At 44.6% G+C, this 27,846-nt stretch overlaps 1 protein-coding gene across 2 annotated transcripts in view; it reads left to right on the forward strand.

Moving 5' to 3' along the window:
* The window catches only part of LAMC2 (laminin subunit gamma 2), a 61,381-nt gene that overhangs the window by 27,943 nt on the left and 5,592 nt on the right, over positions 1 to 27,846 (forward strand). The window contains exons 3-20 of one of the 2 annotated variants that reach the window (XM_064370483.1): positions 3,295 to 3,430; positions 6,075 to 6,173; positions 8,794 to 8,930; positions 9,709 to 9,831; positions 10,727 to 10,916; positions 13,232 to 13,344; positions 14,311 to 14,529; positions 15,116 to 15,298; positions 15,968 to 16,213; positions 18,573 to 18,715; positions 19,800 to 19,956; positions 20,264 to 20,469; positions 22,009 to 22,088; positions 23,199 to 23,354; positions 24,062 to 24,206; positions 25,275 to 25,427; positions 26,404 to 26,518; positions 27,645 to 27,844. In XM_064370483.1, coding sequence (XP_064226553.1) covers positions 3,295 to 3,430; positions 6,075 to 6,173; positions 8,794 to 8,930; positions 9,709 to 9,831; positions 10,727 to 10,916; positions 13,232 to 13,344; positions 14,311 to 14,529; positions 15,116 to 15,298; positions 15,968 to 16,213; positions 18,573 to 18,715; positions 19,800 to 19,956; positions 20,264 to 20,469; positions 22,009 to 22,088; positions 23,199 to 23,354; positions 24,062 to 24,206; positions 25,275 to 25,427; positions 26,404 to 26,518; positions 27,645 to 27,844 — 2,801 coding nt within the window. Of the gene's footprint in view, positions 1 to 3,294; positions 3,431 to 6,074; positions 6,174 to 8,729; positions 8,931 to 9,708; positions 9,832 to 10,726; positions 10,917 to 13,231; positions 13,345 to 14,310; positions 14,530 to 15,115; positions 15,299 to 15,967; positions 16,214 to 18,572; positions 18,716 to 19,799; positions 19,957 to 20,263; positions 20,470 to 22,008; positions 22,089 to 23,198; positions 23,355 to 24,061; positions 24,207 to 25,274; positions 25,428 to 26,403; positions 26,519 to 27,644; positions 27,845 to 27,846 lie in introns of those variants that run through there. The other variant, XM_064370484.1, reaches the window with a different exon arrangement.

The raw sequence follows: 27,846 nt of genomic DNA on the forward strand, positions 1-27,846 counted from the left end.
GATGTGGAAACTGGGGCAGGTGGTTTTTTTTTTTTTTTGAGTGAGACTTTGAAGACCCAGTGCTATTATTCTGAAAGTTTTGGAACATGAAATAAGTTAGTCATATTCAGAATTAGAGCCTGAATTACCATCTTCCCCCACTTTATAAAAATAATTGACATCTGAAAAACTACTGCAGGGAGAGTTTTCTGAAGTAGAAAGTGTAATTGCCATTAATTTGAGTGGGGAAAAAATGTGTTTCTGGTCCCCAAATCAGCATCCATTCATGTTAAAAACAACCAAATTTCATCATGAGGGACTTCGATTTAATGCTACTTATCAGGGCATTATTCAAAAAGAAACTTTCCTTCCTTCTGCTGACTACTCACAGAGCAATGAGCATGAAGTCTCTAAACATCAAACCAAATAGCCTATCTTCATTCTCATCTTGCTTAAATGCTCTCTTGCCTTAAGCTCTGAAAACCTTCCTTCTCTCCTCCTCCCCTCACCCTCCTTAAACCTCTCCTCCCTGCCTTCCATTGCTCACTGTTCAATTAGACCCTATCCTGAGACTTCTCCCTCTCTGGTCATCCTCGCTCTTAATAGATGGGCTCTATCTCTGTCCTCACCACTTCCTCTCCTTTCTCTATCTGCTTCTGGACTGATCTCACATTTACTGTGGCTTCCTATTCAGCCTGTGTGTTGAGAGCTTTTAGATCTTCATCTCTAGACTCAGCTCCAGATGAACATTTCCACCTTTATATGCCCCTAGAAACTCCAGCTGTATATCCAAAACTAAACTGAGTATCTTCTCTTGATGATTCAACCTGAGATCCCAGTCCTCCCCCTGCCTTCCCTGGTTGGCAAATAGCATCACAGTCCAGCCAGGTGTGCACTCTGGGGACCTGAGTGTCATCAATGTGATCCCTTCTCCCTCATCATTCCTAGCCCAAGAGTCACTAATTTTTGTGTTCTGTATCTACAGTGGCTCTCACAATGCTTCCCTCCTTCTCTTCTCACCTAGACCCCTCTGATCCAGGCCATCATGGTATAGGAGGAGACACGCTAGTCTTGCCTTTTCCACGCCACCTGCAGACTGCTCTAGCGTTTTCTTTCTAACTGCAGGTCTGAACTTGTCACTGCCTGCCTAAACCTCTGAGAGTTTCTGATATGCAGAAATTGATCTGTTATTCTGCTGTGAACTTTTAATTCACTACTAAATAGCATGAGCTAATACATATAAAGTGCCTAACTCAACATCTAAGGAGGTGCTCAAAAAATGTCATTTATGTTATCACTGAAGGCTCCTGCAAGCCTTGCAAAGTTGACGTGTAGATGTTCATGGACTCAAACTGTGAATGTGACTCATTTATTTCACATTCCACATGCTGCATAAAGTCTTCATGCAGCACAGAACTGATACCTTTATTGATTTGAATTCTACTAGAGAATTAAAAGTTCACAGAAAGACAACAGATTTAAAAAACAAACATGTAGAGATTGGTCAATGTTCCCTTGGCTTCATTAGGCTCTGGATAGCGTAATCATCACAGACACTTAAAATAGACAGATTATTTTACAATTCCACTGAACTGCAGGGGAATGATAAGGTAGCTGAGGTGTACCAGCTAGCCTTCCACCTCATCTTTTGGCTTTCTCTCAGCTCCTTCCACAGCAGCCCAGCCCTCCTCCTTGGCATACACACATTAATTGAACAGATTTCTGGGCACCTGCTTTGTATCAGGCACGATGCTCGGCAGTGGGAATATGAAAGGTGACATAAGGTGAGATCACCCTAAGTCAAGTAGGGCTGAGGACTGGGGTAGGGGTGGGGTGGGATTTTAGATGCAGGAGTCAGAGAAGATTTCTCTAGAAAAGTAAGATTTAATCAAGAGCTGAATGCCGAGAGTGTGCCAACTGGGGGAAGTTTAAGGGAAGGGCATTCCAGACCCAGGGAGCAGGAAGTGCAAATACCTTGAGGGAAGCTGCTTAGCACTTTGGCTGAACCAAGAGAGTTGGGTCGCTGGAACCTGGTGAAGGAGGGTAAGAGAGGAAGTAGGAGAGGTAGGAGCTTGCAGGCCATGATACAGAGTCGGCGTCTTATTCTGCTTAGAGTGGGGGCCACCAGAGGACCTAAATATCTGAGTTACATTTTAAAAGAGCATCCTGGCTTCTCTATGGAGTGTGCAGAGGCAAGGATGGAGGCAGGGAGGAGAGTGTGAGGCAGGGCCTGGGTGAGAGAAGGTGGAGGCTGGAACAGGAGTGAGTGTAGAAAGGCAGGTGGTGAGACGTGGCACCATCCCACAGTGACACATTTTGTTGCCTTGAGTTTTTCATGAACACTCAATCTGAGAGGACCCATTTACAACTAAGAGCATATCTGTAAAAAGCAGAATCATAATACAAGTTCAGGCTGCGCATGGTGGCTCACACCTGTAATCCCACCAGTTTGGGATGCCGAAGAGGATGAATCACGAGGTCAGGAGTTCGAGACTAGCCTGGCCAATATGGTGAAACGCCATCATTACTAAAGATACAAAAATTAGTGAGTGTGGTGGTAGTAGTAGTCCCAGCTACTTGGGAGGCTGTAGTAGTCAGCCTGTAGTCCCAGTAGTCCCAGCTTGGGAGGCTGAGGCAGGAGAGAATCGCTTGAACCCAGGAGGTGGAGGTTGCAGTGAGCAGAGATCACACCTCCAAACTCTAGCCTGGGTGACAGAGTGAGTGTCTCAGAAAAAAAAAAAAAAGACGAATACAGTCCTCTAGGTGAGGCATACAGGGTACATCTCACAGGGGGTGCACCACAGAGGAGACTCTCCAGCACTCCTGGCAGGTGATAGTTTTGGTTAATAGGCCTTTTTATGCCCTTAAAAATCATACCATAAAAGCACTGACCGTTAAAGGATGGCTTTGCCCGCCAGGGATAAAGGAGAATGTTGTCCACTTTCGGATATGGACTCTCTTCTAGGAGGCCAATGTGCTCATTCACAAATTTTCCTTGAGAGCTTAAGACTTGATGGACTTCTTTTAAAAAGCAGTGCTGTATGCTACCTACTGTGAAAATCAGAGCAGACAGACAAAGAAGAATGTTTTTATGAGTAATTTAATTCCTCTCCCTGAGGAAGACATCCTCGGCTGTCAGCACCGTCCCTGGCGGGTGGAAGAATACTCAGACGATGTGAAGTGACTGTTAAAGGCAGCAGGTGGTCCCTCTCACTTGTGTTTACAGAGCACCCATAGGGTGACAGTTGCTTCCAATGCCATATAAATTAAATATTTCCTCTTCTTCTTTCCTTTCCCCCACCTTGTGGGTTTCAGGTTCTCTTAGTGCTCGATGTGACAACTCCGGACAGTGCAGCTGTAAACCGGGTGTGACAGGAAGCAGATGCGACCGATGTCTGCCAGGCTTCCACATGCTCACGGACGCGGGGTGCACCCAAGACCAGAGACTACTGTGAGCATCTGCATCCCACCTTTGCTGTCACTAACTTGGTCATGACAATATATAAACCTTAGCAACCACTTGTATTTACTGAGCCCCTATCCTGTGCCAAACACTGCTTTGAGAGTACATGATGTGGGATATCTACTTTAACCCTCACAATCCCCCTAAGAGGTTGGGATTATCATTATATGCATTTCAAAGATAAGAAACTTAAGCCATGAGAGGTTAAGCAGCCCGATGTTACTGGTGAGGCTGGACCTAATACTTAAGCTCAGAGTTTTGGCTGCAGAGTCCATGTTCTTCACCCTGGCGATTGCTTCCCTCTAGATGAACTAGAAGGAAGGCAAAGAGTCCTTCAACTAACCTGGGACCCTGGGACCATTTTGGCCTCAGTGAATTTGGGTTGAACTTTTCTGTATAATCTTGATCCCCTTTAGTTTGGAATGTCCTGTATCCCAGCTCAAATTTTTTTGGAAGGTGAGTATGCATTAAACATCACATGACCAGTCTGCAGAGATGCGGAGCTGGTAAGTGTTGGGATGGCTTGGCGGGGCCTTGGCAGTGAAGCATTGGGCATTGGCTAGCAAGGCTCCCACAGAGGAGGTGTGTCCCATTGCTCACTTTGCTGGCTCCTTGCTGGGACAGAAACTGCCCTCCAGCCATACTGCATTGTCCTAGTCATCAAGGTTCCAAGTTGTCTTCCTCTCTGGGCATTGTTCTGGTCCAGCCTTCCCTGATCCTTTCAGATGGCCTTCAGAGATCACCCCTGCCCCACTCCTCCTTTGTAACCCTTTGAAAACACAACCCTCGATTAGCTCCACCCCCCAACTCATAATGAGACAAAGCTTATCAAGGTCCTGCAAGGTCCTCCTCCCTCTCCACACTCAGCCTAGGTGCATCCTGGAGCACTCTGCCTTCCCCAGAGCTGTGCAGTGCCTCCTGCTCCATCCCCACCCCACTATCTCGTCATAGAGGCCTTCCTGCACCAGTCCCACCCCTCTGTGTTCTCACTCTGTTGTTTCACTCCATATCTTGTTTTCTATTCATGTTTGTCCATTTTTCCCACTAAAATGTAAGCCCCCCGTGGCTCTGTCTTGTTTGCTTCTGTGTCCCCATGCTTGGAGTGGGAAGAGGCACCTTGAGGGTGCTCAGTGCACCTGCAGCTGGCCCTGTGCCTGCTGCCCTTGTGATCCACACCTGCCCTGCCACAGGGCTCCTATGGAATGGGGACTGTTTCTATTTCTCTTAGCATCCCTGGTTCTGAGCACCCGGTAGATGCTGAATACATGTTTGTCAAATGGTCCAGATCAGCAGTAGAGAGCGAGCTAAGAAGGAAGGAGGCCATGAGAATTCAAAGATAAAGATTGGCAAAGAAATTCTAGCCATAAGCATTGCTAGACTTGGCATGTGATTGGATGAGAAATGTGAGGGAGAGGGAGGGGTCAAGGGGCTCCAGGTTTGGGCAGGATATGGGTGGGGACATGGGGCAGGCAGAAGAGGAACAGATCAGTAGAGAAGAGACAATGAACTTGGTTTATGAGCAATGAGATAGACACACGATTGCATGCAAAGCAAGTGACAGAGGCAGGGAGGCACGAGACTGGGAGACTGTGCCAGAATTCAGTGAAAGCTCTGATACCTTCATTGAGAAGGTCTTGCCACAAACAAAGTCCATTAAACCCAGCAATCCCAGCAATTCCACTCCTAGGTATATACCCAAGAGAAACGAGAAGGTAGATAGCTGCACGAAAACTTGCACACAAACATTCATAGCAGCATTACTCATAATAGCTGAAAAGTGAAAACGGTAACCAAAATAATATATGTATTCTGTCACCAAAAAGAATTTATGTACTGACACATGCCATAACATGGATGAACCTCAAAAGCGTCATGCTAAGTGAAAGAAGCCAGTCACGAAAGACCACTTATGGTATGATTCCATAGAAAATGTCTAGAATAGGCAAGTCTGGAGAGACAGGAAGTAGACTGGTGCTGCCGTGGGCTGGAAGTGGGACTGGAGGGAGGAAATGTAGCTGGGTGGGGGACATGACTGCCGAAGGGCACAGGGCTTCTTTTTGGAGTGATAAAAATGTTCCAAAATTAATATTGACGGCTTACAACTCTGAGAATCAGCTAAAAACCATTGAAGTGTACATTTTAGATGGGTGAATTGCATGGCATATGAATTATATCTCAGTTAAGGAATTACCAAGAGAAAGAACTGGAATAAAATAACAGGTAGATGGAATTAGTCATGATGAAAAGCAGACATCATTTAATTAAACAATAGGAAAACAAATGATAAATTTTTTAAAAAGGTAAACTGAGTCAAACAGTAAACCAAAGTAAACTAAGCAGTTGAGTGATGAACTTGGTTTACATTCTGGTGCAAACCCCTGCTCTCTTTAGGAGTGGCAGACAGTTCTCGGCCTGGCTGCCACCGCCAAGTCCACTCTGAGCGGCACTGGTGCAGACGAGTGAGTCCTGCAGTGTGTGAGAGAGGTCCGCACGGGTGAGGACGGCTAGGAGAAGCCTCATCGAAGAAGGACTTGCCCAGCTTAGTCATGTTTGCCCATGAGCAGCTGATTTTATGTGCAAGTTGTGAAGCATTTGGAACCATGTCCCTAATTTTCTTTTTCTTCTTTCCCAGAGACTCCAAGTGTGACTGTGACCCAGCTGGCATCGCAGGGCCCTGTGACGGGGGCCGCTGTGTCTGCAAGGCAGCTGTCACTGGAGAACGCTGTGATAGGTCTGTGAACCGTGGCCCTACAAACAGCAGAGAGTCCCTTGCCAACTAGCATGAGAATTAATCCTCTGAGTGTAATTATGGAAAAGGGAAACTTGACAAATGTCGATGACTTTCTTCCTGCTCTTTGTCCTCAAAAACTAAGCTTAAAAAAAATAACACTGAGCCCTCAAATCTCACTGGACTCCATACAGTGGTCTGGGCCCCTTCTCTTTGTTTTGGCTGTGGGAGAGGCACAGGGCCCCAGAGATTCCCCTCACCAGCTGGCTCTGGATCCCAGGTGCTCTATATGAGGTGGAAATCCATAGTGAGATCCTGGGACTCAGACTGGTTGCAGGAAAGGCCTGGCCTAATTAAACATGCTGGGAAAATTCTTGTAAGCGGGCCTATCACAGCATATGGCCATATATAACCATTGTATACAGAAAAGGTGCCGCCCCGGGGATAGGATGGCAGTTACAAGCACACACACGAATGGGCGTGGGGCTGGTAGGACTCGGTGAGAGCCCTTTGGGCCAAGCCACACTGGAGGAGGTGAAGCAGTGAGACACCATCCCTCGCAGCTGCCGGTGCAGGACGTGCCTTAAGTACAACTGTGCTCAGGCTTTAAACTCTTCCTTCCTGGAGGCTGTCGAGCAGAGGGCTGTGAATCTGGCATCAGAAGCAAAGGCTTCCTCTTCATTTCCTTAAAAGTAAGAAAGCAGTTATTTGGCACCCTGCTAATCACTTATACCTGGGCAGAGGAAATGCCAAATACACTCCTAGCTTGTGTTTTCAGGGGTTCCTGGCTGCTGAGGTGAAGGCAGGGAAAAAAATCTTAAGTGTTAAAAGGGAAGTCACTTGTTGAAAGCCTCTTGAATTTCAAAATAAAACACAGAAATAGAATGCCACATAAAATACATGTTATCACCACCAATGATAAGAAATAGACCTCTGCCGGTCAGGCATGGCAGCTCATGCCTGTAATCCCAGCACTTTGGGAGGCCGAGGCAGGTGGACCACCTGAGGTTGGGAGTTTGAGACCAGCCTGACCAACATGGAGAAACCCTGTCTCTACTAAAAATACATTACCTGGGCATGGTGGCACATGCCTGTAATCGCAGCTGCTCAGGAGGCTGAGGCAGGAGAATTGCCTGAACCCTGGAGGTGGAGGTTGCAGTGAGTCGAGATCTCGCCGTTGCACTCCAGCCTGGACAACAAGAGCGAAGCTCTGTCTCAAAAATAAATAGATAAATGAATAAACAAACAAACCTCTGCTAAAACTGTGTCCCAGTGACAACACCCTCCCCCTTCCTAGAAATGACCTCTATTCTGACTTTTATGGTAATCACTTTCTTTGCCTCATAATTTATTACCCCAGTGTGTTCCTAAACACAGTCATTTAGTTTTGCCTAATTCCCTTCCTTTCCCTTTTCTTCCCTCCCCACTCCTCCCTCCCTGTCCTTCCTTGTTTTTTAATCTCTTTTAATCGGCAGGTTTTCTTTCCATAGAAACCATAATAATTTTTTTAAACTCTTGCTCTTAGAGAGAAAACAAAGCTTGTTTAGTTACAGCTGTTCTCTGAAGCACCTGCTCTTCACAGCTACCCTGCTTTTCTGTGATACTGCACCCAGAACACACCTCCTAACATGTGGTACAGTGGCTTAGACTACATGATTTGGAGGCAGATGTACATGAGTTTCCAACTTGCCTCAGCCACTTACCTGCTCTATTTCAAGAGTGTCTTAACCTCTTGGCCTTAGTCTCCTCATCTAAGAAATCTGGAAATAGTTCCTCACAGGATTGGAGGGAGGTTAAATGAGAGAGTACACACAAGGTGCCAGGCACAACATAAGTGCTAAATAAATGATTCGAAAGTATCATTATTTCACATTATTTCACATGAAAGGATGTCGTTAACTTGAGCAGAGGACAAACAAGTCCTCCCTAGCTTCCCCAGCCTTCTTCTCTGTGACTCCAGCATTAAGACTCACCTGGTGGTCACGGTCCTCATAGCAGCCACTGGAGGGCTTGAGCTGGGAGCAGAGGTGGAAGGCAAGCCTGCACCTGGCTTTTGGAGAGTGTCTTTACCATCCTTTTTCTTTGTCATATCCTCACCTGCCCTTTTCCCCAGTGAGCCAGAACCCAGGTACAAGAGTCACGGATGGGGATCCACACCTAGTGGTCTTGGGAGGGGGTCGGTACAGCTGAGCAGTGCTGAGACAGGAGCCTCGCCTTTCCTGGTCTCCACCTCCCAGTCTTTTTCCCTGTTAAACAGTAGCTCCAGGACAGGGCAGCTTTGCATAGCCCTGCCCACACCCATTCTGCTTATCTGACCACCACTCAATTTCCTACCAAGGATGGGCCAACTACTCAGATGCCAGACCACCAAGGCAAACGTGGCTCTGTTCTACCAGAGGAACAGAAAGTGAATGTTCCTTATGCTGTCTCATTTGGGGAGTTGTGATTGTTCCATCTGGTGGTCTGGGGGTGGGGGTGGTATATGAAACCTGGTATTCCCTCCTCTGAAAATTAATAGAGCCAAGTGGGAGAGAAGGTAGAGATAGGCTGTCTCATTCATTGTATTCTCTCTACAGAATAAAAAATAACCTATAATATCCTGATTTCTACAATGCCACTGCAGGTGTCGACCAGGTTACTATCGCCTGGATGCAGGGAACCCTGAGGGCTGTACCCAGTGTTTCTGCTACGGGCATTCAGCCAGCTGCCGCAGCTCTGCAGACTACAGTGTCCATGCGATCACCTCTACCTTTCATCAGGGTAAAGCCTATTTTCTAGGTTTTCGTTTTTGAATGTTGTATAGGACTTTGTGCTTACAGGCAACCACCTCTGCATTCACAGGATGGATTCTCTTTAGCAAGTCTCTTATAGTATTTAATGTACATTATTTTGTCAGGGTACTCATACCCTGATGTCTTGAAAAAGTCGTAGGCTGAAAACAGTTCACTCATACCACTGAATGTAACTTAAAATAATAATTGAAAAGAGACCAGATTTTTATTTCCCTGAATTTTCCATCCCCATCTATTTCAAAACCACAAAGGAATCATTCATTTGGTTTGGAGAGTGTGTAAGAGTCTTCCAGAATTCACATTCATTAGTAATGCTATTTTCACATATAATAAATGAGTTAATTTATGTGAAATTAGTTACCAAGCTATTGGAAATTGGTATTATTTCAACTCTAAGTCTGAGTTTCCCCTTTGAAAAGACTGGACTCTTTTACTTCATTAAGACCAGAGCCTGTTTATGTAAATACAAAAAATGCAAATTATGGGCAGAGGAAAACCTGCTGTCATCACAAGAGTCAGACTCAAAGATGAGAAATCATAGCAGCTGTAGGGTGGGGGCAGTGAAGTTGAGACCCACATAGAGAGGTACGTGGAGAATTTTAAGGACCATTTACAAATGTGGAAGTATTGAGAAAACCCCACTTTCTGCTCACCACTAGGACTTTTTGGCAGGCAAATCTTGCCTTGTTTAACTTAATAGATGATGAGGGTTTGCCCAATGCAGACTGATTATATTTGTGTTCTAGATGTTGATGGCTGGAAGGCTGTCCAACGAAATGGGTCTCCTGCAAAGCTCCAGTGGTCGCAGCGCTATCAAGACGTGTTTAGCTCAGCCCGACGGCCAGACCCTGTCTATTTTGTGGCTCCTGGTATGTGAGGAATAATTTCTTCTATAGAAGCCAGCTTATAGGACTAGGAAGTCAAGACAGAGAAATGGAGTTAGAAATTGTGGAAACCATATCATTTAGCGATCAGGGTAGCAACATCTCCAGAAGAGACTTGGGCTTAAGCCTGATTTGAAAGTCACTAAGAAATGGCCCAACAGAGCAGAATGGGGTGTCCCAGAGGTCAGACCCTGGCTGAGCTGCCTCCTTTAATCAAATGGGAAGTTTTTACGTTTATCATCAAGGCAGGAAATCAAGGACTGTGGCCAAACCTATGGGTCTATTGAGAAGCAGGTGGAAAGCAAAAACAAAGCATTTCTTAAAACTTCAAATACTTGTGAGTTAAGAAAAATCATTCAACGGTGTGTTCCTGGGTGGAAAAGCACTGGTTAGAATTCTGGTCCCAGCTCATTTCCTTAGGTAACGTGTGATTCTTAGATAAGATGTTCTCTTAACTTCTCTGGACTTCAGTTTTCTCTCCTGTTAAATGGGAATAGTAATGCTTACCTCCCAAAATTATTGCCATCAAATGTGATGATATTTGTGAAACCATTCTGTAAACTAAAGCTTTATGTAACAAGTGGTGCTATGCTGTCAGACCTGGGATTTTTACAAAACAGTCTGTCAGGGCCACATCATGAACCATCTAATAGAACTGTCTTATAACAAGGCCCTTTTATCATTTCAATAACTGACCCTCCTTCAGAGCCCAGCATGTCATAGCCATGTCCAGTACCAGGTCCTGACTCTCCTAGCAGGGAGTTTTGGGGCAGGATGACACAGGACTTCAACAGAAATTGCCGACACCGATGCACACCTGCATGTGTTTGCCTCTCCAGTTTCACAACTGATCTCAATCTTTTAAAACTCTGTTTCACAGCCAAATTTCTTGGGAATCAACAGGTGAGCTATGGGCAAAGCCTGTCTTTTGACTACCGTGTGGACAGAGGAGGCAGACATCCATCTGCCCACGATGTGATCCTGGAAGGTGCTGGTCTACGGATTACAGCTCCCTTGATGCCACTTGGCAAGACACTGCCTTGTGGGCTCACCAAGACTTACACATTCAGGTAAAAAGAGAGACCACAAGTAGGTCAATTAGAGCAAACTGTGAATGAAGTTTGAGTCCATTGTTGATTCATTCAGTCATCATTCATTCGTTCAACAAGCTTTTCTGAGCACGTTTTATGTACCATGCAGAATGCTATGTGGTGAGACAGGACATGATTCCTTCCCTCAAGCAGTTGACAGGCTAATGGGAGAGAAAAATGAATAGATAATTACTTTGTAGTTTGTCAAGGGACAGAAATAGATAAGGTGGACACAAAAGTTCTGAGCACATACAGGAGGCATGACTGACCCACACTGGAGTGATGAAGGAAAGCTTCCCAGGACCACCTGACAAATGTGAAGGGAAGCCCTCTAAGGAAAGAAAAGGGAGGAGAGGTTAACAAGGCAGAGGAAATGCAATGCTTGAAGAAGTTTTGCTCATTTAGAAAATTCCCAAGTGGTTGAGCGTGAGTAGAGCCTGAAGTCAGTGAGAGGAGTGCAGTGAGAAGTGAGGTCGGAGAGAGAGGTGGGAGTGACTTTATGGATGGCTTTGTGTGTGTCTACAGGGATTGCATGGTATTATGTAGAACAGGAATTCTGCATGGTGTTTGCAGAGAGGTTGGGGAAGGGAGTTGTGCCTACTAAGTGCTCAGTACCGCATTGGAGCCTGGGAAATAAAGATGGAACATGGTTTCTGCCTTCCAAGAGCTCATGGTCTAGTATGATGTGTAACATGTCAAAAAGCAAGCATAATACAATAGGACAATTGCTTTGGGGTGGTACATGTTCATGGGGTCTTGGAAAGTGCCCAATTCTGCCTGGAGGAGTCAGGAAAACCTTCAATAGGGCTTTTCCAGGGAGAAAAATCAGAGAAGGGCAGCCTTCACATGTGAATAGATGTGGGGATGCAAAAAGGCATAATATAGTGGGGACTGGCAAGCAATATCTATGGCTGGAATACAGCATGTATAGGGGAGATGGGTAGATAAGTTTGCAAAGGTTGGAAAAGGACCCATCATGTTGGGCCTTGTATGTCAGGTCAAGGAGCTTAGATCTTGTCCATGCTGGAAAGATGATGCAGAGCCATCGAGAGATTATTAAGTCGAGAAGTGCGATTGTCAGGTATGAAGGCTAGGTGCAAATACAGGCACCATATAGATGATAGTTGGGTAGGGCCCTTAACTGGACCATCAGAACACATTAACAGTGGCTCAATGGAGAGTGATTGGGGGCCTAACCCAGGGCAGAGGTAATGGCAATAGGGAAAATAAGACCCACAGAACACAAACAAAGAATGTATCAAATGTCTGAGTATACATGTTCTAATGATATATACACACACACACACAGCTCTCCTGCCTGGAATGCCCATTCCCACCTTCTAGGATCAGCGAACTTACTCTTTGAGACTCAGCTTACATGTTCTTCCTTTGTCTCAGAATCCCAAGTAAAGTTACAGTCACCTCGTGTTTCCATGGCACTCTGCGCATGCACTTGTTATGGCACTCGTGGCGTCATATTATAACTGTCTGTCTCCCGACTCCCCCGGCTGGCTGGTGACCACCCCTCCCTGTTGTCTTTGTGTCCTCCAGCCTGACACGGCTTCCTATTATTCAGCCCAAGACGTGATATAATATCTTGTCACTTTTCTCAGTAGATTAAAAGGATAAATGACCAATGTTTTCTCTAGTAAATTATTTCAAAAGGATTCAGTCAGTCTTTGAAGTGTTAATATGCTAACAGTGAATGAAAAATGAAAGTGGGTAGGGTTGTTCCTGGATATTTCAGTAAAAAACAAAACAAAATTTAGAAGAATAGCACAGGGGCTGGTGATATGTTGCAGTAAGCCCCACTATGATGCTGAATTAAAAAGTATTATATGTGGACAATGTAAAAGTGGAAACTGATTTTTGAAAAAAGTAAGTAAAATGTGCTCACATAACAAAGAAATGATTTTTTTAAAAAATGAATGGTAGTTCTTGAGAATCAGAACTTCTGGAATGCAGAGACGTTTCTAATACTAGCTTATGGGTGGCCAAGAATAGAAAGTGGTGTCTGAGGACTTGGGACCAACATTGCCTCAGGTGATGTCACCCCTGCATCTGGACTTCCCACGCAGGGATGCCCTCTGTCACTTCCTCTGGGGTTTGTCCTCCCCATGGAGTGAGGAAGGTCCAAGTACGTGCCTATGAAAAGGTGGCTCCCAGTCCTGTGCCCCCTTCTAAGCAGGACTGGAAAGGGGCTTAGCTGTTCCCATCTCCTCAGGCATAATTTATAACAGGTAGGTATGTGATAAGAATCGGATTTTTAAAGCTTTTGATTTTAAATTATGCAGGTTAAATGAGCATCCAAGCAGTAACTGGAGTCCCCAGCTGAGTTACTTTGAGTATCGAAGGTTACTGCGGAACCTCACAGCCCTCCACATCCGAGCTACATATGGAGAATACAGTAAGTGGCTAAGAAAAAATAATTTATCTCTTCTTAGGTTTTAGTTTAATTGGTTCAGCTCTCTAAGGTGGTGGCAGTCTCCAAACAAGTAGATAAGTTACTTGATGATTCTGACTTAGATTCAATCTGACTTTAATTCAATCTAAATTTTTACATTGTAGAAGTTTTTTTTAAAAGAAATGTTTCTCTAAAAAGATGACAGCACCCAGCACCAATGAAGAGTGAATGATGGATGCAACCTTGCTAAAAGGGCCACTGAGTTTTTATTAAAGCTGAGGAAGATAATCTACAACAAGTGGATGCATTTCCTTAGCTGGGACATGGCACCTACAACACAGTCCTTTTTATTCGTTGAGCAGCTTTTCGTTTTGATTATACTCCATGCTACCCTGTTTGGATCATCATGTATTCTATTAATTCCCTTTTTTTGAACGTTGGGTTCTCCTAATCCCAATTTGAATTATTTAACAAGAGTTCCTTAAGCTTTTCTGCACTCACTCACGTAAAAAGGAAGTGTGTCTAGCATGCACCATTTCCATGTCACTGATGCAGCAAATAAAGCCGGAAGCAGAAAGGTGTTTATTAACAATGTATTGACTCTTACTGTATGCCAGGTACATTATAACATATGCATTGTCTGATTTAATTTTCACAACAGACATAGGAGATAGATACCATTGTTACTTCTTGTCTATAGTTGAGGAAACACAGTCATGGAGAGGCTAGGGGACTTGCCAATTTTCACAGCTAGTGAGGGTAGAGTCAGAATTTAAGCCCTGGGTTTTCTGACCCCAGAGCCTGTGTGCTCAGTCACAATGGGAGACTGCTATTCCTGTCTACATGGTATGATGTATGAACACCACCTGTCTTTGTTAGGGAGTTAAGAAAAATAAAATCCCAAGAGAGATCTGATGAGATCTTTAGACTGTACCACTTGCAACTTCTAATCTGTTCTCTTGATTGCAGGTACTGGGTACATTGACAATGTGACCCTGATTTCAGCCCGCCCCGTTTCTGGAGCCCCGGCACCCTGGGTTGAACAGTGTACATGTCCTGTTGGGTACAAGGGGCAGTTCTGCCAGGATTGTGCTTCTGGCTACAAGAGAGATTCAGCGAGATTGGGGCCTTTTGGCACCTGTATTCCATGTAACTGCCAAGGGGGAGGGGCCTGTGATCCAGACACAGGTGAGTGAAATGACACCTGGACCAGGTGGCTGGGTGTCCTGTGGAAGAGAGAGCGCTGTGTAAGAAAGACCATGGCTGAACTCACATCAGAGGTGGGAAAGGATTAAGGAGAGCAGAGCTAGAGTCAGGGAAGATGGACATGGTGCCTTATTACACTCAATCCTATTCATTGTGGAAATGCCACAAGGTTATGAGAAAGGTGCCAGGTTACAGGAAATGGTCGTCATGGTTCAGTGCTGGGTAGAGGAGTTGGTGTCAAGTTGCAAGAATTGTGTGGGGAGATCAAAGACGAGTCTGGGTCTAAATGAATGTGCGGACAAATGGTGTCAGGCCACAGAGAACATGGCGAGCAGTGTTAAGTTATGGAGAGTAAAACAAGAGGGTGTCTCCTTAGCACAGGGGAGTGAGGATGAGATTCAGGGTCTTGGCAGTGTTTAGATTTGGTTCTGAATGCCAGTGCTCAGGCACTTTGGGGAAAGCTTCAAAAAGGACAGCTTTGACATTCTACACTCTGACCCATGTTGAAGGAAATGTATTGTCTGACCCTGCTCACTTTTCTGCCCCTCCACTCTTCTTCTACCCCCAGGAGATTGTTATTCAGGGGATGAGAATCCTGACATTGAGTGTGCTGACTGCCCAATTGGTTTCTACAATGATCCACATGACCCCCGCAGCTGCAAGCCATGTCCCTGTCGTAACGGGTTCAGCTGCTCGGTGATGCCAGAGACGGAGGAGGTGGTGTGCAATAACTGCCCTCCTGGGGTCACAGGTAAGGCCATGGGTCTGCTCTGCCACCTGCCTCCTCCTGTCCTCATGCCATGAATTTGTGGAAATAGCTTCCGAGGAATTTCTAGGAAATTATAATGACTTAGGGTTCACCTAAATGTGCTCACTCTAAAGATAATATCTTAAAGATGAGATATTGTGGTGCCCAAGAAGTGAACTGGATTAAGCAAGAGCAGAGTGCAACTATGGGAGAAAACATCTAAAGCTGGTTTGAGAGGTTTGTCACTAGAAGATGACATTTTCAGACCAAGCACATGGTTTGTTTCTTAATGATCTAAGATAAAGAGGGAAAACTTAGCGACCTCTTAAATGTCACATCCTTCTGCTGGGCGGTCTGGAAGAAGAATGGATTCTTCAGTCTTGGGGGTATTGCTCAAAACCTTACTACTTCTGTGGAGCTGCCTGCTTTTTCCCAGCCAGCTAGATAAGCCTCCTAGCGGCGCTGCTGTGTTCTACAACCTGTGGTGGGCATGGAGTGAGAGGGCCAGTGGGGCCTTGCATGCCTGCTCCTGAGGGCTTTGTTCTGGGGTCCCTGGGGAAGCACATTTCTCTGGCTCTTCTAGAGGGTGACTTGCAACTTTAGGCCTCTGCATCTGGTCTGGCTCCCGATGGATGGATGTCAGCCTGGGCTTGGTCATTTGTTCCTTCCCAGGTGCCCGCTGTGAGCTCTGTGCCGATGGCTACTTTGGAGACCCCTTTGGTGAACATGGCCCAGTGAGGCCTTGTCAACCCTGTCAATGCAACAACAACGTGGACCCCAGTGCCTCTGGGAACTGTGACCAGCTGACAGGCAGGTGTTTGAAGTGCATCCACAACACAGCCGGCATCTACTGTGACCAGTGCAAAGCAGGCTACTTTGGGGACCCATTGGCTCCCAACCCAGCAGACAAGTGTCGAGGTAGGACTGTACGCCAGGCAGGCTGTGTCTGTGTGTGCCTGTGCTCATATGTGCTTGCTTGCCATCTGAGCAGGGGCAATGGCAGTTCATATTGTGATGTTACTTTGGTTCTCTGACCAAATGGGCCCATGAGCACCCTGGGCCTTTCTTCACTTGTCAAAGGCCTTCAGACAGGTTTCCCCTGTGGCCAGGCTCTGGAAGACAGAGCTGGGTTAAAGCTGGGTGGGAGAAGTGAAAAAGGTCAGGTTTACATTCCTCCATGGAAGAGGAGATAACAAGGGGCCAGCATCCTAAGCCCAATCCCAAGGCAGGGAGGCAGGGAAGTGGCTGCCAAACCTGTTGTAGGAGAGTAATAAATGACTGGAGACTAAGCCTGAGCAAACTCAGGTAGGGAGGGCGGTGGGCGGTAAAGCAGTTTGAGACTCTCTCAGGAAGTCATCCTAATTGATGTACAGAAAGGTAACAGTTGAAAGTTCTCCTAACAAGGTGGCTTCAAAGCAGCAGCTATGGTGGAGCATTCCTCAGGGCTGCTGCAGATCAGAGCAGGAATGTGCAGACTGGTCCTCCTGCCCAGCTCTTCCTTCGATCTTTGCACATGTTATATTCTAGAGGCAAATTAAGTTCTAGAGGAGCTGGCCTGCCACACAGACTCACCCCTCGGTCCCAGGCTGACCTTGGTGCCCAGAACTCAGGAGTTTGTTTACTCTGACTTTGTTTATAAAGTCCAGAGTGGGGCCAGGCATGGTGGCTCACATCTGTAGTCCGAGCACTTTGGGAAGCGTGAGGTAGGTGGATCACATGAGGTTGCAAGGTCAAGACTGGCCTGGCCAACATGGTGAAACCCCATCTCTACTGAAAATACACATATTAGCTGGGCATAGTGGTGGATACCTGTAGATCCCAGATACTCAGGAGTCTGAGGCACAAGAATCTCTTGAACCCAGGAGGCAGAGGTTGCAGTGAGCCAAGATAGTGTTACTGCATTCCAGCCTGGGCAACGGCACAAGACTCTGTCTCAAAAGAAAACAAAAAAAAGAGTCCAGAGCCACTCTGGACACACAGGTTGGAAAACTCTTGGTCCCTCATAAAGACCCAGAGATTTGCATGAAGTTCACAGCCTTCCACTCACACCAGAGTCTCCACCTTGAAGTGCTTGAGAACTGCAACCTGAGGCTTCTACTTAAAGGTACAAATCCCCTGGGGAATTCTGGGCCAGACCAGCCCAGACCCAAACCTCCAGGTTAGCTGTGATGTTCTAGAAAGCACCTCATGAGAGGAAAAGCCCATATGACATCAGTACTGAGTTCAAATCCAGTCTTGCGATATCCCTATTATATTATGCTAATTATGCCAATTAACCCCTCTGAGCCTCAGTTTCTTATATATATGATGAACATTTAACTCAAAGTGATGGATACAAGAAAGCTCACTCTAAACACTATAATTTGAGTTATTATTCTAACCATATTCTGTCTTTAAATCTAGCTGTAATTCTAGGTTACTAACAAAGATTTCACTGGCTTTACACCATACATTTCTTCCATGCATCCAGTGTGGACCTAGATACTGAGGCTGTAATCATGAATAAGTCATCCCAGGTCTCGAAGAATCTGTATGATAATAAGGGAGATACACAAATGTGTATGCAAATAATGATAACACACTTAGATATATAATCAGTGTTTTGTGAGCACTGAAGATGGAACCCAGAGAATCACTGTCACCCAGAGAATCACAGAAATCATCAGAGAAGTGTCTTACCGACTGTCATATTCTTCTGTAACAGAACCTGGCGTAATCAATTTGATTGAATGAGTAAAGGTATTGCTTTCTTACTGTGTTTCCTACACCAAAGGCTGTAGAACAGAGGAAAGAGCACTGGCTCTTCCTGAGCTCTCATTGTAGCTTGCCATTCGCTATGTAACCTTGGGCAAATTACTCAACTTCTCTGAGCTCACATTCCTCATCTGCAAAATAGAGGGAGATGTCCACATCCGGCACGTAATGGGCCCAGGAGAAATGTTATTCGCTTTGAAAGCAAAGCCAGAGTGCCTGTGGAATATCTAACAGGCTTTCAGTTTAACAGGGGGAGGAAAATGAGTGCTGCCAGCAAGGCCGTAATCTCCGGGCATCCACACACACCAAGCAAACCTTCCACATGATTCCTAAGACCCATCTGTATTAAGAAGGTGCATGGAGGCACAGTCAAGAGACAACTCTCACACAAGTTGCATTGACAAGGGCAAAGAAGGATTCTCTGCTGCTGGAGACTTGATCTCCTTCCTTGTATCTTTGCTCTGCCTCCAGTCTCTAGACTAGTTTGATGTGAATGCTCCATCTGTCTTTCTTTTGTCTCTAGCTTGCAACTGCAACCCCATAGGCTCTGAGCCTGTAGAGTGTCGAGGTGACGGCACCTGTGTTTGCAAGCCAGGATTTGGTGGCCCCAACTGTGAGCATGGAGCATTCAGCTGTCCAACTTGCTATAATCAAGTGAAGATTCAGGTATGCATTCTTCCCCTTGCCATCCCAACCCCACAGAATCAAATTCTTAAGTGTCCACTGGGTGGTTCTGTCACAGGTCTAGGACCCTCCTAGTCTCCTAAGGATGGGAGTGGTGATTACTATTTCTTTCTTTAAAAATTGCTGTATTAAAAAAATTCTGTATAATGATAATACTTCAGGTTTATGTTCTTATATGTACCATTTTCAAAATCTCTTTTGCAGATACTATTTCATTTGGTACTCATGACAGCTTCGTTGAGTTAAAAGGAAAAAGTACTCTGATCTTGGTTTCACTGGTCAAATAAAGTCTCAAAATACTTGAAATTTTTCAAAGTGATATAGCTAGGTGGAACTGGGAATCCCACCCGTGTCCCCTAACTGAATTCAGTGCTCTCCCCACTGTAATATGTCGCTTTCTAGCTTGATTATTTTTCAACAGATGTCTTTGTAAAACAAATGAAGAAAAACATAAACATATAAGATATCAAGAGTCCAGAAAGTGTCAAGGCTTTCCAAACAGGCATGGCCTCTGGAAATTTCTCATTTGAATTCCAGAGAAGAATGAACTTGATGTCGTTGTTAATTATTAACTATTTTTTTCCTGGAGTGAGGGTTGGGGAAGACAAAGGCCCAAACAGAACTCCAAATGTAGAACAAACTCCACTTGTCTTTGAACCGATCTATTTAACAAGCCTTTTATTCATTTCCTTTGTTTCAGGCACTGCTCTCTTGTCTCTAGCTTGCAACCGCTTTCACTTTACAAATATTAACTACACAGTAAAGCCTGAACTTTACAGATGTTAACTCAGGTAGTCCAAGTAATAACTTTACGAGATACTATTCTTATTTTCATTATCCTAATTTATAGATTAAAAAAGTGACTTGCCCAAGGTCATACAACTAGTGAGTAGGAGGCCAGGATTCAAACTCAAAGACTCTAGGCCCCAGGGTCTAAAATTTTAACCACTGTGACATGCTCTGCATTTCTGGACTTTTAGTATTATCCCCTGGGTACCTGGTATTGGACTATCCCTTGGGTACATGGTCTCCATGCTCTGTTCGGATCTTTCCTTTGTGGTTTCAGATGGATCAGTTCATGCAGCAGCTTCAAAGAATGGAGGCCCTGATTTCGAAGGCTCAGGGTGGTGGTGGAGCAGTGCCTGATGCAGAGCTGGAAGGCAGGATGCAGCAGGCTGAGCAGGCCCTTCGGGACATTCTGAGAGAAGCCCAGATTTCAGAAGGTGATGAAGGCCAACTTCCTTTCAGACAGGAGAAAATTACTAGTCCTAGCAGGAATGGCTTCGCAAGGTCATAGAATCTTCTATGGATAACAGTTCAGCAGGTAGCTCCAGCCAGCCCTTGCAGAAGGGGAAGGACTATCTGTGACATTCCTCCTGGGACCTGAATGATGGAGATAAAAGAACGGTTGCATGCATTTCTCTGTTGGGTTTTTGTCATTTTGCCATAGCCAGCCAACCCTCCTTTATGTTTGCTCACTCTATGCTGACCTAGAAAGTGCTCATGCTCCCTTTCCTTCTTTGCGTTCAGGTGCTAGCAGATCCCTTGGTCTCCAGTTGGCCAAGGTGAGGAGCCAAGAGAACAGCTACCAGAGTCGCCTGGATGACCTCAAGATGACTGTGGAAAGAGTTCGAGCCCTGGGAAGTCAGTATCAGAACCGAGTTCAGGATACTCGCAGGCTCATCACTCAGATGCAGCTGAGCTTGGCAGAAAATGAAGCTTCCCTAAGAAACGCTGTAAGTTTTGCCGGGCTAGGGTATTGAGAATTACTGCTGTGTTGGGAGATCTACTTGTATATCTCACTGACTCACTTTCTTTCTCACTGGCTCACTTTCTTCTTCTAGTCTACCTGACAGGTGGTTGGACTTCTCTTCCTTGCAACAGTCACATCTATTTATGTCTTTGGCCTTCTGCAATTTTCCATTTTACTGCACTATATTCTTCTCCCTAGTTCGTTTATTTCTAACTACATTCTCATCTTGGCCCTGCCTCACCTGCCTTCTGCCTATCTCCAAGCTTGTTAGCTCCCAGAGGGCAGGATTTACTTTACTTCATATTTGCATTCTCGGCCTACAGCACATTGTATAGCTGTGGTAAATGTCTGCTGCATAGATGAATGGATAAAGAAATGAACAAATTAGTGAATGAATGAATGAAAAGGGAAGGAAGGCAAGAAGGAAGAAAGGAGGGAGGAAGGGAGGGAGGGAGGGAGGAAAGAAGGAAGGAAGGGAGGGAGGGAAGGACAGAGGGAGGGAGGGAGGGAGGGAAGAAAGGAGCCCAATAAATACATGGTTTTGAAAATGGAAAAAATATGCTGCCAGTATGATTTTCTTAATGTAGTTTGTAGTGTGGTAGGAGGGAGAGATTTGATTGAGCACTCTTCCATTTCTGCATAAAGAAGGCTATGGTAACAATGATGTAAATGGATGGGTGGAAGATGAATAGAGGAAATGGAATGATAATCAGATACTCTAATGCGAAGTCACATTAAAAATAATGTGTATTGGTTGTTTCTCTTATTACAAAAATATTTATTGTAGAAAATAAATAAAAATTCTCTGATCCCATTACTATCAAATAAACACTGTTAAAACTTGGAATATATTCTACTGGACTTTAAATACATATAAAAATAAGCACATATATACATTTTTAAATTTTTTTTGACTCCCAGCAGGAAAATAATTTTTGTTTTACTTTTCGTTTTGTTTTGTTTTGTTTTTAAATCTGTATATATTTTAATGCATCTATATCTATATAAAGACTTTTTTTGAACTTGAATTTCTTTGTTCTTGTCTATGCATACTTTTTTTTTTTTTTTTTAGACTGAGTCTCTCTCTATTGCCCAGGCTGGAATGCAGTGATGTGATCTCAGCTCACTGCAACCTCCACCTCTTGAGTTCAAGCGATTCTCCTGCCTCAGCCTCCCGAGTAGCTGGGATGACAGTTGCCCACCACCATGCCAGGCTAATTTTTGTATTTTTAGTAGAGATAGGGTTTCACCATGTTGGCCAGGCTGTTCTCGAACTCCTGACCTCCAGTGATCCGCCCACCTCGGCCTCCCAAAATGGGATTACAGGCTTGAGCCGTTGCGCCCGGCCCCTAAACATACTTTTTAAAAATAGAATGATAATGGTGAATAGAGGCATGGTGTAAGTGTCGGGGTGTGGAACCCTATGTGGCTAATGACAAGTGGTTCTGACAGGACAGATACTGCACCTGCTTAAGTTCCATGGCAAAGTGCAAAGCCTTAACCGATTCTTCTCTTCCCACAGAACATTCCTGCCTCAGACCACTACGTGGGGCCAAATGGCTTTAAAAGTCTGGCTCAGGAGGCCACAAGATTAGCAGAAAGGTGAGCAGCATTAGAGCCCTCTCTGCAAGGCCAGACTTGCATAAGACTTTAGGGTATTCGAGACCCAAGCATCATATTTATCCTCTTCAGTCCCCTTTGCAGCCGTTGTCTACCCTGAAACCAGTTTTTAACCACTTGGGTTTTACTGTATGTAAGTGGCCACTGGGCAGGGTCATTTGGCAGGAGTTGGGGGTGTGGGTGTTTCTTTCCCACATTTCCTTATGACTCACAGTACGACTGTGGTGTATGTCAAGATGTGATTCCTCGGGCCACGTGAAATGAATCAGCCCTTGGAAGAGAAAGCTCTGCAGCTTGCAGGGACTCCCACACCAAGCCTGGGAACAAGTAGCAACGAGTTGTTTGTTAGCCTGTGGGGGCCAAGACTGCAGGGGGGATCTTCTTCCTGAAAACCGGCTCTGCAGGGCCCCAAAGATAACACGCAGCTCCCTTCATCCTTGGCTCTGACTAGAAATCCTATGGTGTTTAAGAGGTTTGCTGGTAGCAGAGTGCTCAGCAGGGTGGCAGGCTCTGTTAATCCCAAGTGGAATTCAGTCCGTGGAATAGGCCTGATTTGTGTATTTGTAACATGAGCTGCCTCTTGAGCTTGTTGTTTTATTTTGTTTCTTTGGGTTTTTTTTAAAAAGCATTTTTTAGAACCAGGAGGAACCAAAAGTATCCAGGAAACTTTTATAGACATGCTTTGTCCCCCTAGTGGTGGCCCCAGTTTAGAGTTGAAGGAAAAGTGAGCAGGGGTTGGATCCTGAGTAAAATAAGACCTAGAGGTTTCTTCCTGCAGCGAACAGCTTATAGATGCAGTGTGTTATCACCCGAGACTGCTCCCACCCATCTCCACCCCTCACCCTGCTCACGCCTCCAATGATTATGCCATAAACAGAAAAGATCACCACAAGGTCTATGACACGAGGCGAATTCTCCAAAACATCTTCTGCTTCTTGATAGCACCTCTAATTCCATATCATTTGGGTCAGTTCTGTAGGGTTTTTCTAAATCAAACCAGCTCCCGTGCTCTTTGCCCTTCGTTTAACTGAACAACTGAAAGGATGCCCTTTGCTGTGAAAACTCTTATTCTTTTGTTTTTAATCCTTTCAGCCACGTTGAGTCGGCCAGTAACATGGAGCAACTGACAAGGGAAACTGAGGACTATTCCAAACAAGCCCTCTCATTGGTGCGCAAGGCACTGGCTGAAGGAGGTGGAAGCGGAGGCAGTAGCCCGGACCATGCTGTGGTGCAAGGGCTTGTGGGAAAGTACGTTCCTACGGGTCCTCGTGTGTATCATTATACCTTGGATACTTGCAGGGTATAATGCTAGTACTTGAGGGGCACCATGTTAGCCATAAAGATATATTGTTAATGATAATAAGAGGCATGAGAGTTTTACTTTGGGGAAAAGCAGTTATCTTTAAGACTGGGAGAAGAAAAGATTCATTAGTCTGAATAAAATTTATGTTTTGATTGAGATTACAATGCTTGGAGGTATAGTCACCCTCTGGTGTTTGAAGGGTGTGAGTAAACCCATCTGATGGCATGAGGAGATATAAAAATACGAAAAAATAATGTAATATATTTCTGTTATCAAGAAGTGTAGAACTTGGGATTGAATTTTTCCTAGCTAACCTGTATAAATGAAAAGGCTTATGTTTAGTGGAGAGGGACACATATCCGATAAGTAGTTTTGTTTGGTTCTTCTGGTTATTTCAACTACGTACTTTAAAGACAACAGAGTGAAAATTTGCTTTTATTAAAAAAAAGTGGGGGGTAGTGGGGCAGGTGCGGTGGCTCACACTTGTAGTCCCAGCTACTTGGGAGACTGATGAGGCGGCAGTGAGCTGTGATTGTGCCACTGCCCCCAGCCTGGACAAGAGAATGAAACCGTGTCAAAAAAAAAAAAAAAAAAGAATTCTCAAAGTCCTCTTTTTATTACCAATCCCTCCTCACCCCACCCCCAACACTAGATTGGAGAAAACCAAGTCCTTGGCCCAGCAGTTGACAAGGGAGGCCACTCAAGCGGAAATTGAAGCAGACAGGTCTTATCAGCACAGTCTCCGCCTCCTGGATTCGGTGTCTCAGCTTCAGGGACTCAATGATCAATCCATTCAGGTGAGGGTATCTGGCCTGTGTGCTTGATTACAGAAGGAGTGCTATAAATACTTTCTTCTCTGGCGGTGCCATAATATTGTTCAACCATTCTGCTTTTTCTCCATGTTGACCATTCCTGTTTTAGAATGGGAAGAGTATTTACCCTTCTCATTATTCATATCTCATATACATGGTTCTTAAACCCCAATCCTAGTCTCTGGAAAGGCTTTGTCCCATATTAAACCTATTACTGGCTAAAAGTTTTATATATGGCCAGGTGCAGTGGCTCATACCTGTAATCCCAGCACTTTGGGAGGCCAAGGCGGGTGGATCACCTGAGGTCAGGAGTTCGAGACCAGCCTGGTCAATATGGCGAAACCCCATCTCTACTAAAAATACAAAAAATTAGCTGGATGTGGTGGCATGTGCCTGTAATCCCAGCTACTTGGGAGGCTGAGGCAGGAGAATTACTTGAACCCTGGAGGTGGAGGTTGCAGTGAGCTGAGATAGCAACATTGCACTCCAGCCTGGGTGACAAGAGCAAAACTCTGCCTCAAAAAAAAAAAAAAAAAGTTTTATATATCTTCCTTAGTTCTGGGGACTGTTGAAACCTGTGGGAAATTATTATAAAGTTTTTTATTTACACTTTAGTCCAACCTACAGAATATCTCTATGTACAGCCACTCTGAGATGACTTGTTCTCAGAAGTTTTACATTGTTTCTGCCATCATTTCCCTTAACAATTCCAAACTTATTAGATTAAGAAGATTTTGTTTACTACCTACAGAAAAAAATTCACAATTCCCATGGATATATGTTCCCATGAATATATAAACTAACATGTAAACATTAAAAAATTTAAAAAAAAACAGAGACAAAGCCTGTTTGACATTTGGATAACCTACTGCCTTACTTTCATTGGGCATACTGGCTCATTTCTGTTAGGTTTTGGGCCTGGATGGCTAGTGACTATTTTCTTGGCTTCTTAAGGCTGTTGCTATTTTCAAACAATTGTGCCAGGTCCTAACAAGGCTGGCATGGTAACTGGTAAGCAGAAAGTCAGACTTCTTGGTTTCTTTGGGCTCACAGGCAGAAGAAGTAAAGAGGATCAAACAAAAAGCTGATTCGCTCTCAAGCCTGGTGACCAGGCATATGGATGTGTTCAAGCGTGCACAAAAGAATCTGGGAAACTGGGAAGAAGAAATACAGCAGCTCTTACAGAATGGAAAGAATGGGAGAGAGGTATTCTTTTGTTAATTCATTCGCTCAATAAACATGTATTGAATGCCTACCATATGAATACATATGGCAAGAAGAATAATCAAAAGCTCTCTGGCCAGGCACGGTGGCTCATCCCTGTAATTCCAGCATTTTCAGAGGCTGAGCCAGGAGGATCACTTGAACCCAGGAGTTTGAGTCCAGCATAGGCAACATAGTGAGGCCCCCATCTCTACAAAGAATAAAAAATAAAAAAATAGCTGGGCATAGTGACACGTGCCTATAGTCCTAGCTACTTGAGAGGCTGAGGCTGGAGGATCACCTGAACTTAGGAGCTCAAGGCTGCAGTGAGCCATGATTGTGCCACTGTACTCCAGCCTGGGTGACAGAGCAAGACCCTGTTTCTGGAAAAATTAACAATGAAGTCACTGCTTGTGGCGGTGCCATAATGTTGTTCAACCATTCGGCTTTTTCGCCATGTTGACCATTCCTGTTTTAGAGTGGGAAGAGGATTTAGCCTTCTCATTATCCATTTCCTTGTTCTTTAACCCCAATCCTAGTCTCTGGAAAGAATTTCTCCCATATTAAACCTATTACTGGATAAATGTGCAATGCAGAGATGCAGAGATCTTGGTATGATTAGCTCAGCTCCACCCACTGAGTCAGCCCTCAAACCTAGGAATAGGACCTAGGCCTCTTGGGTCTAATTTTTGTCTAGTTCAATCTACTATTTGGCTTCAGGAAATATCTAGAGTTAAAAATTTTGATTTGTAAAACTATTCCTATTCCTGATGGTAGACTAGAGTTTGACTGTTCTCTATATGGAATGTGTTGTAGACTTACAAAGTTTTCTCTGTCCCAGATTGTAGAGGGGTTTGCTACAGCACCCCTAGACTCTGCAGTGAATCACAGCGATCTGCTGTCATGAAGAGAAATGTGTCAGTGATTTTGCCAGCAGGAATGTATTTCCTCTAATCTTGTTCCGTCTGCCTTTTTACAGAAATCAGATCAGCTGCTTTCCCGTGCCAATCTTGCTAAAAACAGAGCACAAGATGCACTAAGTATGGGCAATGCCACTTTTTATGAAGTTGAGAGCATCCTTAAAAACCTCAGAGGTTAGTACTTCATGGTTCAGGTCACTCGAGTATTTTAAGGGTATAGCCATGACTGATTTCCTTTGAATTCTCATATATCTCTCTTAAGTGGCAGATATATTGGGCTATTAATAGATAGTAAATATCTTTCTAAAGAAAATGTTAATACATTACTACTTAATGTAGTAGTAATAATAGAGCTAGATGTCGGAAGCCTTGAGTTCTGATCTCTGCTGGGCCACCTGACCAGGCCAGACGAGCTGTGTGACCATAGGCAAGTCACGTGACCTTTCAAGAACCTAGTATCTTCCTCTTTAAAGAGATGAGGTTAAACTATGTGATCTCCAAGGTCCCTCACAGATGCAACATACCACTACTGTACAGACATTTTTCCTTTTCCTTTGTAGTCTGGTTTGTTCCAGTATGGAACTGGTATATTTCTTTGTGGTGGTAACAGAGCAACCTTTGTCACTGCATCTAGATCCCAGGAGATTTGGGTTTGTGTCTTGCAGAGACCTAAAATTTCAGGCTTCTTCACTAAAACATAAAAAAGAAACATTTCTAAAATCTTGGAATTTTCTTCATGGAAAGTACCCCCCTACCCATTCAAACCTAACCCCAATTCTTATCATTGGAGCTTAGGGCTTAAAGCTCTGGCTTGATGCTTTGGGCTTCAAAGATTCTACTTGAATCTGATCCACTCTGCAGTTTTGATACACTTGCAGTGCTGCAGAACTCAGGGCAGGCTGATTGTTGGTTTCTCTAAGCAAAGGAATAATTATAACTCTTCCAATGCATCTTTTACGATGCTTTCTCGACTGGGCACAGTGACTCACACCTGTAATCCCAGCACTTTGGGAGGCTGAGGTGGGTAGATTGCTTGAGGTCAGGAGTTCGAGACCAGCCTGGCCAATATAGTGAAACCCCATCTCTAATAATAATAATAATGATAATAATAATAATAATAATAATTAAAGATACTTTCTCTTAGATAAGAAAGTTAATTCCAGCTGCAACTTCCCACACCCTCATCCCCAGTCAGTAATAACACTCTTTCAGGAATTTTTCTTTACAACGTCAGCCTTTTTCACTTACTTGTAAGTTTGCTTTCATCTTCATGGCAGTTTTTTTTATTTCTTCATTTCAGAGTTTGACCTGCAGGTGGAAGATAGAAAAGCAGAAGCTGAAGAAGCCATGAAGAGACTCTCCTACATCAGCCAGAAGGTTGCGGATGCCAGTGACAAGACCCAGCAAGCAGAAAGAGCCCTGGGGAGTGCTGCTGCTGATGCTCAGAGGGCGAAGAATGAGGCAGGGGAGGCCCTGGAGATTTCCAGTGACATAGAAAAGGT

The sequence above is a fragment of the Aotus nancymaae genome, unplaced genomic scaffold, assembly GCF_030222135.1.
Source record: "Aotus nancymaae isolate 86718 unplaced genomic scaffold, 86718_ANA_hifiasm-v0.15.2.pri h1tg000108l, whole genome shotgun sequence".
NCBI classification, from domain to species: domain Eukaryota; kingdom Metazoa; phylum Chordata; class Mammalia; order Primates; family Aotidae; genus Aotus; species Aotus nancymaae.